The 15150-nt window shown below is 36.2% G+C and overlaps 1 protein-coding gene across 1 annotated transcript in view; it reads right to left on the bottom strand.

Annotated features, from left to right (window-relative positions):
* Positions 1–15150, bottom strand: part of pnt (ETS transcription factor pointed) — a 487180-nt gene that overhangs the window by 408803 nt on the left and 63227 nt on the right. The window contains exon 3 of the mRNA XM_073959416.1: positions 8099–8462. Within this exon, the coding sequence (XP_073815517.1) occupies positions 8099–8446 (348 nt within the window). The 5' untranslated portion in view covers positions 8447–8462. The remainder of the gene's footprint in view (positions 1–8098; positions 8463–15150) is intronic.

The following is a 15150-nucleotide window of genomic DNA, read 5'->3' as shown; positions in this document are numbered from 1 at the left end:
TTGGTGGGGGCATGCTTTTTTTGAGCTTTTGGCCATTACCTCAGGAAGTATGGAAAGACTGTTACGACGGCGCAGTAACATGGCCCGTCCTAACAGAACTTGTTGCAAAAAAATCAACACCAATTTTGTGTGGGTGGTACCCGTAGGAGTATACGGATTTAGTCCATATTCAAACTTAATCTATGCCTGCAAGTAATATTACAATATGCAAAGGTGTGCCAAATTCAGTGCAATTTTAGCGAAGAATTTTTAGCTATTGTAGGGGAGGTACTGGGAGGAGTGGACCGATAAGCACCATATTCGAACTTAAACTAAGTTTGGACAAAATATTACTAAGAGTGGCAAAGTTTGGAACAATCCGTTCGAGAATTATAGTCCGCATTAGACAGCCAGACAGACGGACATTGCTAAATCGACTCCTAATAGTCTGAAATATTCTTAAAAATTCCACGCCTGGTGGTCATAAAAACCCTCTTTTCTTTGTCTGATGGCCTATACAAATATTCTTTAAATAAATCAAATCCCCAACTATGGTTCTTTTAGCGCTTATCAAAACCACTGTGTCATAGATTCATAGATTCCCACTAGACTTGAAGCCTCATATTTTCTAGCCTTACTCATAAAATGTGTGTTTCTGTGTTTGTCGTTTTTTTGTTGTTGTCTGTATGTTGTTGTTGCAATCCATTTATTTAATTGGGTAAAAGTGTATCATAGAATTGAGTTTTTGTTTTTATAAATAGTCCGCCTTTTGCTTGTTTGTCGTAGACAAAGTGACAAGAACGAAGCGCAATAGCAGCGGAATCTCATTAGCATGTATGCAGATGCGACCGGGCCAATCATTTGGTTTATAATGAAACCGAGTCCAGCGTAAAATGAAAAAGCATGAACAAATTCAATAATTTTTCAACACTCTGACGAAATGAGACAGAGAAGCGTTTTGAGCTTGTCCAGTCAGTCCATAGATGATAATGGCCTATGATGATGGTGACGACGACTACGTTAATGATGATCATGATAATCTGTGACAGTTATAAATAGTAAATTATGACATTTTTACGAGCTGTTGACTTAGATTTTTGTTGGAATGATGATGAAGAGCTATTAAGTCTATTATGGAAGTTGGCTCAGAGTATGGGTTTTAGAAGAAGGTTCTTAGGGATTCTTGTTATAATCTTGGGCCTTAGAAGTGTGTCTTGAGGATTGGTATTTTTGTTGGGACGATGATGATTTATTAAGCCTATTTTGGAAGTTGGCTCAGAGTTTGGGTTTTAGAAAGAAGGTTCTTAGGGATTCTTGGGCTTCAAAAGTGTGTCTTAAGTATTGTTATGGCTCACAACTTTTCGTTATTGTTTCCCATCAATACAATAATTTGCGCACAGTAAAAATAAAAAAAAATGTTTCATAACTTGCCTTGCATGGTGCAGCCAAGTTCTCACATTAATATTCATTACACACAACGAATAGAAGAATAGTCAATATGTGTTTTTTTTTTTCATTATTTTTTGCATAAAAAATTCAAAATTCACAAATATGTCCATTAAAAGGCCGCATGCAACCATCGGGGCAACACAGCAACACATGATGACTTTAGAATCATGTTTCACACTGGAACAGACGGACACATAGCATGGAGAAGAGAAAGAAGGAATCAATCTTCGCAATGGGAGAAAAAAGTCAAGCTTCTATAAAAATAATAATTAACATATGGAACGCATAAATATAGTGGCAAGATCCTTATATGGCTTTCCAAATATGAGAAAAAAACATCAGCAACGCCAAGGCACAACGACATGATGATGACAACAAAACTAAAAAAAGAATGTTTGAAAAATCTTTCGTTTCGTTATAAGGATGACTTTTTCTTTACGCAAATTTACTCAATTTGGCTTTAACGAACGTCAACTTCTTTTGTTCAGCCAACGATTTTTGTTTCATGTTGGTTTTGCTTGGAGACTGTAATTGAATATCTATAGCACCGTAGACCATAACCATCCGGTAAATTGATATCCAAGGATAAAAAGTTGGCTACTCATTTTTTAGGATTTCGTTGTTGTTGGAGTTTTTTTTTCTTTTGGAAAAGGATAACATATTGTGTCTCGTTGACAACATGAAGAAATTCCCCATTGGGAGTTCAAACCTTTAGAGTTTAGTGAACCTTTACCTTTCTCTTTTTGATTTGGAGTTTATGTACCTCATGGCTTTTTTGAAGGTTCAACGTTTGGAGTTTTCTGTGGTAGCAAAGGCCTTAATTGGTAATTTAATCTAGGTTAAGAAAATTTTTAATTTTATACTTTGGTTAAAACAAGTCAAAACAAGAAAACGAAGAGTCTGTTGCGGTTAAATTACTTCCTTTAAAGAGTTCAGTAGAATTTCGTGTATCTCCTCTTTTGTCCTTATGTCCTTATCTTGTGTTTCAAACTGCTGTCCACAATGATGTTATGATGAACTTTCGGTTTGGTCGAAATGTCAATGTGTTTCTTGGGGTCATTTATCAATAAATTGGAATAATTTATCAGTGAGTTTTTACAACCGCGATAAGCCTTTAAAATGTGATCATTATCACCTACGTCGAAGCAAAGTGTACAAACGTATGTAGGGGCTGAAAGAGGACACTCTCGGGCATCATTCTGTGAAAACGGAACTTTGTTCCAGGCTGTTCCCTAAACGTTCTAGTCTACTCAACTTGAAATTTCATTAAAATTTAGTACCTAAGGAAAAAAGTAGCTCACTTGCTGTAAACGCTACGGTAATTTATTAAAACTGATCTTAAAGGCAACAATCCTACCTACCTAACAAAAAAAAAACAATGAACACAATATCTGTTATTGTGTCTGAGAAATAGCTGTTTTTCCCCCAGACATTTGCAAAAATTACATATTTTCCAAAATTGGGACCAAATTTTCATTTTTAAGAGTACGCCACGCCGACACCTGCCAATATTTTGAAGTAATATTTGGCTTTCCTTAGTTTCAATATGTTTACTATCGAATCCCATATAGAAATTAACAATCGGTGACAACAAAAAATGGGGGGTTTGGCCGGGAAAATCGATTTCTGCACCACTGGACAGTGCAGGAAACCAAGCTTAGCAACAACTGCAGCTTACGGCGTTGTTACAACGTACTGAGGAAGGATCGCACCAGGAGTGAAGGTGGGCGCTTTGTTGCACCAGTCTGTTCAATACAGACCTATCTCACAGACCTGTAGTGAGATTCTCTAACACATTTTTGGAGTTACCGACAAAAATCGGTAAAATTAAAACGCAAAATTATGAATGAAAAGTTCAAATAAAGGTTGACAACACTCTTACTATCGGTAGAACTTTACGATTGCTTTTTATTCGCAGCTAACTTAACGAAAAATAGCGGTAATTACCGAAATTATAAGCAATTTAATTTTACCGACAATTGTCGGTAACTCAAAAAATGAGTTAGAGAATCGCACTACTCGCTCTTATGGCCAGTACATGAGGGGAGCAGTCAGGTGTGGAAATGCCAAGGTAGAATTGCTGAACGTATACATACCGCCGATACATAGCTGTACTCCAGGTTATAGGCCCAACATTTGCTCGCTTTGGGAGGCCATAACCGTCTGGTCTTGGGGGACCTCAATGCTCATCACGAGTTGTGGCATTCGGTTCTCGAAAACTACCATTACTGACTGAGCTGATTGATACCTCTACGTTTTACACGGTCAATGAGGACACCCCAACCAGAATTAGAGGAGAGAGTCACAGTTAGCCAGGCATAACCATTGTGTCACCTTGTCTGACAAATGACTCCCTGGTAACCAGTGGTTTTTCTTGGATCAGACCATCTCCCCATAGTTTTCTCCATCAACGTCGCACTTTCATCAGTCATGGGAAAGCTAAATATCCAAGTTTCAGAGTTCACTAATCCTCTCTTCAGAGATCTGCCCAACCCTTCTCATGTTCGAGTAGCAGAAAGGAATTGCTGGTCGAATACCCGAACTGAGACCAAACTTCCCAGCAGAGGGAACGGGACTAGCGTGATGAGCTCCGTCCTGTCAACCCCATTGACCCCAGAGACAATGAGGTGACACTGGAAGTTAACAGGTTGGTCGGTGAGTTGGTCAGTGGTTAATCATCTGAAAAGTTGCAATGTTGGAACAGAAAAAATGAATTGTGGGCACCTGTTAAGTCACTACGAACCCTGGAAAAAAGACAGATATGACATCAGTCACGTTTGGCAACTTCTGATTCGAAGAGGTGCGTAAGTTATTTTAAACGACAGTTTTTCTAACATCCCCGGAGTAACAGGGCGAAGAGAAGAGTACGACGTCACATAAGATATCTTCCTGCCGAGGATCTTTTTCTTTTCCGCTTAACTCCTTGAGGAGCATAGGGCCTCTGTAGAGGTTTCTGAAATACTGTCTAAACATGAAGTCCTCCCTCCCAGACACATGGAGCTTGCCGCAGCTGCGTGAGGATTTGACACATCCCTGTGAGCTCCTGGGAGATTAATATTTCTTTTGGTTATTTCTTCCATGTTTTTGATGACAAAATTTGACAGGATTTCTTCTTTGCTTGTGGGCACAAGGAAGAGCTTAGAGAAGCTTAGAGCTTATAAGATTGGAAGCGTGTGGACGCCACCGCTGCCCTATTTGGGCTCATCCGCTGCCATAACAACGCAGATATCTGTAGACCCTATTCCAAAAGTACTTCGAGTTGGCTCTTACCGATAGTTTGGTAGTGTTGCAGATATTTCTTACGTGCAACGGATTAGGATTATACCGCCTATGGTCGGTCCTTCCAAGGATGAACCACTACAATTTACAATGGCTGATGTTGCTAATTTCATCAGGAACCCTAAATCGTCCAAAGCCCTGATGGAATATCCATGATAATACTCACTTAAGTTCCAAACCTGTCGCTAGCCACCCACCTCGTCCCCGAAGTCTGGAAAATGGGCAGGTTGAAGCCAGGCATTCATGCCAGCAATGGTGAATCGTACAGGTCGCCCGTAGATTTGAGGCTTTAGTCCTCGCCAGCGTAAGAAACAGCTATCCAGTTGCCTATCATCAGCATGGGTTCCGTAAGGAGCACAGCATGACAACAGCGCTTCACGTCATTCCCACAAGTATTGGTCGAGGACTCAACTAGAGCAAGCCGTGCCATAGGACAGTGTTGTGGCTCTTGACTTATCTGCTGTTTGAGAAGTCCAAGCCCCGTAGAGTAAAACAGGAAGTTCCCCAAGGTGAAATAATATTTCCGGTACTGTTTAACCACCATTTCTCCTGTATTCCACCCACCCATACGGCATTGAGATCGTAACGCATGCGCCTGATTGTGCGCTTTTGGCGTGAGGTACCTTCCCTGATGTCATTTGTGAAAGGCTGAACTCTTATTTGACTGATCTTACCACCTTTTCCCACGAAAGGAATATGCAACTAAATATCCGCCACATAATCTACGGCCACTCTATTCACCACATGGCCGATAGAGGTGAGAAAGGAGTTAAATGCCTTGCTTGATGGGAGGGAAATTCCGACCACAAACTACCCCAAATTTCTAGGGGTCACATACGACAGTATGTTCACGTCTTCCACGCTTGCCACAGCTATCTGCGACAAGCTGAGAGATAGGAACAAGATCCTAAAGTCCCTAGCCGGCAGCATTGGGGTGCAGCTGAAGAAACCTTGTTCACCGCATATAACGCGATTGGTTGGTCTGTGGTAAGCTATGTGGAGTCTGTTTGGTCAGCGAATATAAGTGCAAAGCGATGGGAAAATATTCAAACCTGTCTGAATGCCGCCCTGAGAACTGCAACAGGGTGCCTCCTCATGTCTTCAGTGGACCATCTACATGAGGAGGCAATGATTCTTCTACTACAGCAACACAATGTCATACTTTCATTGCAGTACTTGCTCAGGTGCTACCGTGAGAGCCCTCCTAATCCCCACATGGTGGATAGGACCGCTCAGGAGGGATCTTCATGGTCAAGAAAGAGATGTCCAGCGTTACAAGAGAGAACCCCTAGTGCAACAAGCCTATCAAGCAGTTTTAAATAGCATTCAAACGGGTGCAGTAGCAGAGGCCATACACAACTATCGTGTGAAGGCGGTCCGCCTAGAACATCCCGCATCTATCGCAACCGAGGAGCGTCAACTGCCAAGACAAACCAGAGTTGCTTTGGCGCAACAACAATGATGCAGCCGTACCAATTCCCGTAGGGCAATGATCGATGACTCTGTGCAAAACATCTGCCCAGCATGTAGCACAGTCCTGCACGACACACTGCCCTGCCAAACCTCAACTGCCTGCCAAACATACTCGACTAACTCCAGTAGATCTGTGGCTACATCCCATAGAAACATCCACATTCCTACAACTGGAGATAGACCCAGAGTCAGATTAAGCAGGAAACGAACGAACAAAAGTATAGCTCTGTTCCTTTACCTGCCTGAGGTTACCATTTTTAACCTGCAAAGCGTTCCTTTACTTTAACAAGCATACAATTTATATGAGACTAGTTCACCACTTTTACCATTTTTTGCCACTGTTACCAGTTTTTAAAGTAAAGGAACAGACCATATAATAGAAACACTGTTACAACAACCTGACCTAATATCCTGAAAGCTCTAAAAAAAAAATTTTAATAGCGGTTAGTCAGTATAATTTTTTCAGGGGAAGCCAATACGTACATAGATATAGTCCCTGAGATATACGATTATGTAAACCACTCCTTCATATACCTCGACCACTCCATCATACACCCGCCGACGCAGGTTTTAACTTCCTTCTATACCAAGCCGACCTAAATGGAAACTTCTTAAACTTCTTTTGTCGATCTGTGATCTGTTCATAGGATATTCAGGTCCACCACTCATGTTATTGATTTTTCATGCAATTCTTCAATACTTCTTATTCCTTTGAAATTGAACAATTTAAGATCAACATTTACACTGTGCAACATGAAAAAAATTAACCATATTCTGACACTGCAGCGTGATAGAAGATGAAAAATAAGAAGACTCGTGTCCCGGCGTTTTTTCCTGTTACTTCGACTTTCGCGGTTATGGGCCCCCAAAGACCTCAGGCCTTGATGGTAAAAGGGATAATTTCGTCAGGCTCATATTTTTTCTCGGATTTTGTTCTACAGATATCAAACCGATCAAAATTGAATCAAAAAACCAACTATAAAATCGAACTGTGTAGAAATGGCTCTTAAGGTCAAAATAGGAAAATAAATGCTATTTTTATCATCTTTTTTCGATTTCTGCTCCATAGAAACTAAACCATTCAAAATTCAAGAATACAATCAACCAGAATAATTTAAGATAATGCAAAGATTTCGGTAAAAAACTTTCAGGAACATCTGAAATCTCGATGAACGGTTCTTAAAGGTCAAAATAGCAAAAAACTTTAGAAAATATTCGATTTTTATAGAGTTTTCTCCAATTCTGGTCAATAGATACCGAACCGTTCAAAATTCAAGAACACTAACAACTACAACAATTTACCGAAGATCTCAGTAAACAATTTGTAAAGCATATGAACATTCTAGGAACGGTTCTTCGTCCTCTATCACGCTGCGGTGTCAGAATATGGTTAATTTTCCATGACTCAAAAAATTACACACAGTGTTATCGAAAACATTTTTTGACCGCTTTTGGCGGTAGTTTGATACCCACGTTTCTGTACGGTCATTTAACCACCCTATTATTTTCTTCTCCCTCTCTACTAAAAACCTAATGTATGAATATGAGGAGAGAATAGAAAAATGTTGTAAAATTATCCTTAGGTTTTGAAAAACCATTAAACAAATTAAACAAGTACAAAAAACCATTCAATCCGACATTTATTGACAATGTCAATCAATTCGATCATCGTTTAACACTACTGTCAGCTTGTATATGGAAATTGCACCTTAACTTGTAAACGTGATGACAATTACAATTTTAAACTACGACAACAACAACAAATGATACAAAACAAAACATGGCCATCAAACTGGCAATAACAACCGTAAAACATTTCTAGATAAAAATCTAAAACCATAAATAAATTATAAATAAAAAAGTAATTCCTAATATATAAAACTAAAAATAAAAAAATAAATAAAAAAACTCGACTTACCTCAATTAAATTGGGAAGAAATGTTACTTTGCGATTCTTTTTTAGACGCATTGTACTGATGGTGGAGTTGGTGGTACTGCTGGAATTGGAAGACAGTTGTGATTGTGACGTGGAATTTGTATTATCACAATTTGTTGTAATGTTGTTGTTACTATTGTTGTTGGCCTTATTAAATAAATAATTATTGGGAAAATTTAAAATATCACTAAAGTTGCTGGTATCCAAATGATGATGGTGGTGGTGAGACGAATGATGAGATTTCTCAAAGAATGAAGCCGCCGGTGATGTTGTGGGCAACATAAATTTTGTCGTCGGTGGTAATTCCGTTTTACATATCCCCAATTCCATATTTATGGGAAGACATCTGGAAAAGAAGAAAAAATAACATTTAGTCTTTTTTGAAACTAAGGAGAGATTTAAATAGATGGAAGATTTTCAGGATAAGGCAAACAGGTGGAATTAATGAGGTCTTCTATAGCAAAAAGACCACCTTTTAAAAAGCTCCACAAACGTGGACTTAAAAAAACTATTTGAGACCCATTAAAGCTCCACAAACGAAATTTTTTAAAATAATATTTGGGGACCCTTTAAAGCTCCACACATGTGGTTTTTTATATAATATTTGGGGACCCTTAAAAGCATCACAAACGTGGATTTTTTAAATAATATTTGGGGACCCTTTAAAGCTCCACAAACGTGGATTTTTTAAATAATATTTGGGGACCCTTTAAAGCTCCACAAACGTGGATTTTTTAAATAATATTTGGGGACCCTTTAAAGCTCCACAAACGTGGATTTTTTAAATAATATTTGGGGACCCTTTAAAGCTCCACAAACGTGGATTTTTTAAATAATATTTGGGGACCCTTTAAAGCTCCACAAACGTGGATTTTTTAAATAATATTTGGGGACCCTTTAAAGCTCCACAAACGTGGATTTTTTAAATAATATTTGGGGACCCTTTAAAGCTCCACAAACGTGGATTTTTTAAATAATATTTGGGGACCCTTTAAAGCTCCACAAACGTGGATTTTTTAAATAATATTTGGGGACCCTTTAAAGCTCCACAAACGTGGATTTTTTAAATAATATTTGGGGACCCTTTAATGCTCCACAAACGTGGATTTTTTAAATAATATTTGGGGACCCTTTAAAGCTCCACAAACGTGGATTTTTTAAATAATATTTGGGGACCCTTTAAAGCTCCACAAACGTGGATTTTTTAAATAATATTTGGGGACCCTTTAAAGCTCCACAAACGTGGATTTTTTAAATAATATTTGGGGACCCTTTAAAGCTCCACAAACGTGGATTTTTTAAATAATATTTGGGGACCCTTTAAAGCTCCACAAACGTGGATTTTTTAAATAATATTTGGGGACCTTTTAAAGCTCCACAAACGTGGATTTTTTAAATAATATTTGGGGGCAATTTAAAGCTCCACAAACGTGGATTTTTTAAATAATATTTGGGGACTCTTTAAAGCTCCACAAACGTGGATTTTTTAAATAATATTTGGGGGCAATTTAAAGCTCCACAAACGTGGATTTTTTAAATAATATTTGGGGGCAATTTAAAGCTCCACAAACGTGGATTTTTTAAATAATATTTGGGGGCAATTTAAAGCTCCACAAACGTGGATTTTTTAAATAATATTTGGGGGCAATTTAAAGCTCCACAAACGTGGATTTTTTAAATAATATTTGGGGGCAATTTAAAGCTCCACAAACGTGGATTTTTTAAATAATATTTGGGGACTCTTTAAAGCTCCACAAACGTGGATTTTTTAAATAATATTTGGGGGCAATTTAAAGCTCCACAAACGTGGATTTTTTAAATAATATTTGGGGGCAATTTAAAGCTCCACAAACGTGGATTTTTTAAATAATATTTGGGGGCAATTTAAAGCTCCACAAACGTGGATTTTTTAAATAATATTTGGGGGCAATTTAAAGCTCCACAAACGTGGATTTTTTAAATAATATTTGGGGGCAATTTAAAGCTCCACAAACGTGGATTTTTTAAATAATATTTGGGGGCAATTTAAAGCTCCACAAACGTGGATTTTTTAAATAATATTTGGGGGCAATTTAAAGCTCCACAAACGTGGATTTTTTAAATAATATTTGGGGGCAATTTAAAGCCCCACAAACGTGGATTTTTTAAATAATATTTGGGGGCAATTTAAAGCTCCACAAACGTGGATTTTTTAAATAATATTTGGGGGCAATTTAAAGCTCCACAAACGTGGATTTTTTAAATAATATTTGGGGGCAATTTAAAGCTCCACAAACGTGGATTTTTTAAATAATATTTGGGGGCAATTTAAAGCTCCACAAACGTGGATATTTTAAATAATATTTGGGGACTCTTTAAAGCTCCACAAACGTGGATTTTTTAAATAATATTTGGGGGCAATTTAAAACTCCACAAACGTGGATTTTTTAAATAATATTTGGGGGCAATTTAAAGCTCCACAAACGTGGATTTTTTAAATAATATTTGGGGGCAATTTAAAGCTCCACAAACGTGGATTTTTTAAATAATATTTGGGGGCAATTTAAAGCTCCACAAACGTGGATTTTTTAAATAATATTTGGGGGCAATTTAAAGCTCCACAAACGTGGATTTTTTAAATAATATTTGGGGGCAATTTAAAGGTCCACAAACGTGGATTTTTTAAATAATATTTGGGGGCAATTTAAAGCTCAACAAACGTGGATTTTTTAAATAATATTTGGGGGCAATTTAAAGCTCCACAAACGTGGATTTTTTAAATAATATTTGGGGGCAATTTAAAGCTCCACAAACGTGGATTTTTTAAATAATATTTGGGGGAAATTTAAAGCTCCACAAACGTGGATTTTTTAAATAATATTTGGGGGCAATTTAAAGCTCCACAAACGTGGATTTTTTAAATAATATTTGGGGGCAATTTAAAGCTCCACAAACGTGGATTTTTTAAATAATATTTGGGGGCAATTTAAAGCTCCACAAACGTGGATTTTTTAAATAATATTTGGGGGCAATTTAAAGCTCCACAAACGTGGATTTTTTAAATAATATTTGGGGGCAATTTAAAGCTCCACAAACGTGGATTTTTTAAATAATATTTGGGGGCAATTTAAAGCTCCACAAACGTGGATTTTTTTAAATAATATTTGGGGGCAATTTAAAGCTCCACAAACGTGGATTTTTTAAATAATATTTGGGGGCAATTTAAAGCTCCACAAACGTGGATTTTTTAAATAATATTTGGGGGCAATTTAAAGCTCCACAAACGTGGATTTTTTAAATAATATTTGGGGGCAATTTAAAGCTCCACAAACGTGGATTTTTTAAATAATATTTGGGGGCAATTTAAAGCTCCACAAACGTGGATTTTTTAAATAATATTTGGGGGCAATTTAAAGCTCCACAAACGTGGATTTTTTAAATAATATTTGGGGGCAATTTAAAGCTCCACAAACGTGGATTTTTTAAATAATATTTGGGGGCAATTTAAAGCTCCACAAACGTGGATTTTTTAAATAATATTTGGGGGCAATTTAAAGCTCCACAAACGTGGATTTTTTAAATAATATTTGGGGGCAATTTAAAGCTCCACAAACGTGGATTTTTTAAATAATATTTGGGGGCAATTTAAAGCTCCACAAACGTGGATTTTTTAAATAATATTTGGGGGCAATTTAAAGCTCCACAAACGTGGATTTTTTAAATAATATTTGGGGGCAATTTAAAGCTCCACAAACGTGGATTTTTTAAATAATATTTGGGGGCAATTTAAAGCTCCACAAACGTGGATTTTTTAAATAATATTTGGGGGCAATTTAAAGCTCCACAAACGTGGATTTTTTAAATAATATTTGGGGGCAATTTAAAGCTCCACAAACGTGGATTTTTTAAATAATATTTGGGGGCAATTTAAAGCTCCACAAACGTGGATTTTTTAAATAATATTTGGGGGCAATTTAAAGCTCCACAAACGTGGATTTTTTAAATAATATTTGGGGGCAATTTAAAGCTCCACAAACGTGGATTTTTTAAATAATATTTGGGGGCAATTTAAAGCTCCACAAACGTGGATTTTTTAAATAATATTTGGGGGCAATTTAAAGCTCCACAAACGTGGATTTTTTAAATAATATTTGGGGGCAATTTAAAGCTCCACAAACGTGGATTTTTTAAATAATATTTGGGGGCAATTTAAAGCTCCACAAACGTGGATTTTTTAAATAATATTTGGGGGCAATTTAAAGCTCCACAAACGTGGATTTTTTAAATAATATTTGGGGGCAATTTAAAGCTCCACAAACGTGGATTTTTTAAATAATATTTGGGGGCAATTTAAAGCTCCACAAACGTGGATTTTTTAAATAATATTTGGGGGCAATTTAAAGCTCCACAAACGTGGATTTTTTAAATAATATTTGGGGGCAATTTAAAGCTCCACAAACGTGGATTTTTTAAATAATATTTGGGGGCAATTTAAAGCTCCACAAACGTGGATTTTTTAAATAATATTTGGGGGCAATTTAAAGCTCCACAAACGTGGATTTTTTAAATAATATTTGGGGGCAATTTAAAGCTCCACAAACGTGGATTTTTTAAATAATATTTGGGGGCAATTTAAAGCTCCACAAACGTGGATTTTTTAAATAATATTTGGGGGCAATTTAAAGCTCCACAAACGTGGATTTTTTAAATAATATTTGGGGGCAATTTAAAGCTCCACAAACGTGGATTTTTTAAATAATATTTGGGGGCAATTTAAAGCTCCACAAACGTGGATTTTTTAAATAATATTTGGGGGCAATTTAAAGCTCCACAAACGTGGATTTTTTAAATAATATTTGGGGGCAATTTAAAGCTCCACAAACGTGGATTTTTTAAATAATATTTGGGGGCAATTTAAAGCTCCACAAACGTGGATTTTTTAAATAATATTTGGGGGCAATTTAAAGCTCCACAAACGTGGATTTTTTAAATAATATTTGGGGGCAATTTAAAGCTCCACAAACGTGGATTTTTTAAATAATATTTGGGGGCAATTTAAAGCTCCACAAACGTGGATTTTTTAAATAATATTTGGGGGCAATTTAAAGCTCCACAAACGTGGATTTTTTAAATAATATTTGGGGGCAATTTAAAGCTCCACAAACGTGGATTTTTTAAATAATATTTGGGGGCAATTTAAAGCTCCACAAACGTGGATTTTTTAAATAATATTTGGGGGCAATTTAAAGCTCCACAAACGTGGATTTTTTAAATAATATTTGGGGGCAATTTAAAGCTCCACAAACGTGGATTTTTTAAATAATATTTGGGGGCAATTTAAAGCTCCACAAACGTGGATTTTTTAAATAATATTTGGGGGCAATTTAAAGCTCCACAAACGTGGATTTTTTAAATAATATTTGGGGGCAATTTAAAGCTCCACAAACGTGGATTTTTTAAATAATATTTGGGGGCAATTTAAAGCTCCACAAACGTGGATTTTTTAAATAATATTTGGGGGCAATTTAAAGCTCCACAAACGTGGATTTTTTAAATAATATTTGGGGGCAATTTAAAGCTCCACAAACGTGGATTTTTTAAATAATATTTGGGGGCAATTTAAAGCTCCACAAACGTGGATTTTTTAAATAATATTTGGGGGCAATTTAAAGCTCCACAAACGTGGATTTTTTAAATAATATTTGGGGGCAATTTAAAGCTCCACAAACGTGGATTTTTTAAATAATATTTGGGGGCAATTTAAAGCTCCACAAACGTGGATTTTTTAAATAATATTTGGGGGCAATTTAAAGCTCCACAAACGTGGATTTTTTAAATAATATTTGGGGGCAATTTAAAGCTCCACAAACGTGGATTTTTTAAATAATATTTGGGGGCAATTTAAAGCTCCACAAACGTGGATTTTTTAAATAATATTTGGGGGCAATTTAAAGCTCCACAAACGTGGATTTTTTAAATAATATTTGGGGGCAATTTAAAGCTCCACAAACGTGGATTTTTTAAATAATATTTGGGGGCAATTTAAAGCTCCACAAACGTGGATTTTTTAAATAATATTTGGGGGCAATTTAAAGCTCCACAAACGTGGATTTTTTAAATAATATTTGGGGGCAATTTAAAGCTCCACAAACGTGGATTTTTTAAATAATATTTGGGGGCAATTTAAAGCTCCACAAACGTGGATTTTTTAAATAATATTTGGGGGCAATTTAAAGCTCCACAAACGTGGATTTTTTAAATAATATTTGGGGGCAATTTAAAGCTCCACAAACGTGGATTTTTTAAATAATATTTGGGGGCAATTTAAAGCTCCACAAACGTGGATTTTTTAAATAATATTTGGGGGCAATTTAAAGCTCCACAAACGTGGATTTTTTAAATAATATTTGGGGGCAATTTAAAGCTCCACAAACGTGGATTTTTTAAATAATATTTGGGGGCAATTTAAAGCTCCACAAACGTGGATTTTTTAAATAATATTTGGGGGCAATTTAAAGCTCCACAAACGTGGATTTTTTAAATAATATTTGGGGGCAATTTAAAGCTCCACAAACGTGGATTTTTTAAATAATATTTGGGGGCAATTTAAAGCTCCACAAACGTGGATTTTTTAAATAATATTTGGGGGCAATTTAAAGCTCCACAAACGTGGATTTTTTAAATAATATTTGGGGGCAATTTAAAGCTCCACAAACGTGGATTTTTTAAATAATATTTGGGGGCAATTTAAAGCTCCACAAACGTGGATTTTTTAAATAATATTTGGGGGCAATTTAAAGCTCCACAAACGTGGATTTTTTAAATAATATTTGGGGGCAATTTAAAGCTCCACAAACGTGGATTTTTTAAATAATATTTGGGGGCAATTTAAAGCTCCACAAACGTGGATTTTTTAAATAATATTTGGGGGCAATTTAAAGCTCCACAAACGTGGATTTTTTAAATAATATTTGGGGGCAATTTAAAGCTCCACAAACGTGGATTTTTTAAATAATATTTGGGGGCAATTTAAAGCTCCACAAACGTGGATTTTT

The sequence above is a fragment of the Musca autumnalis genome, unplaced genomic scaffold, assembly GCF_047663935.1.
Source record: "Musca autumnalis isolate F117 unplaced genomic scaffold, ASM4766393v1 scaffold_1, whole genome shotgun sequence".
NCBI classification, from domain to species: Eukaryota; Metazoa; Arthropoda; class Insecta; order Diptera; family Muscidae; genus Musca; species Musca autumnalis.
This window is presented reverse-complemented; position numbering and strand designations above follow the sequence as displayed.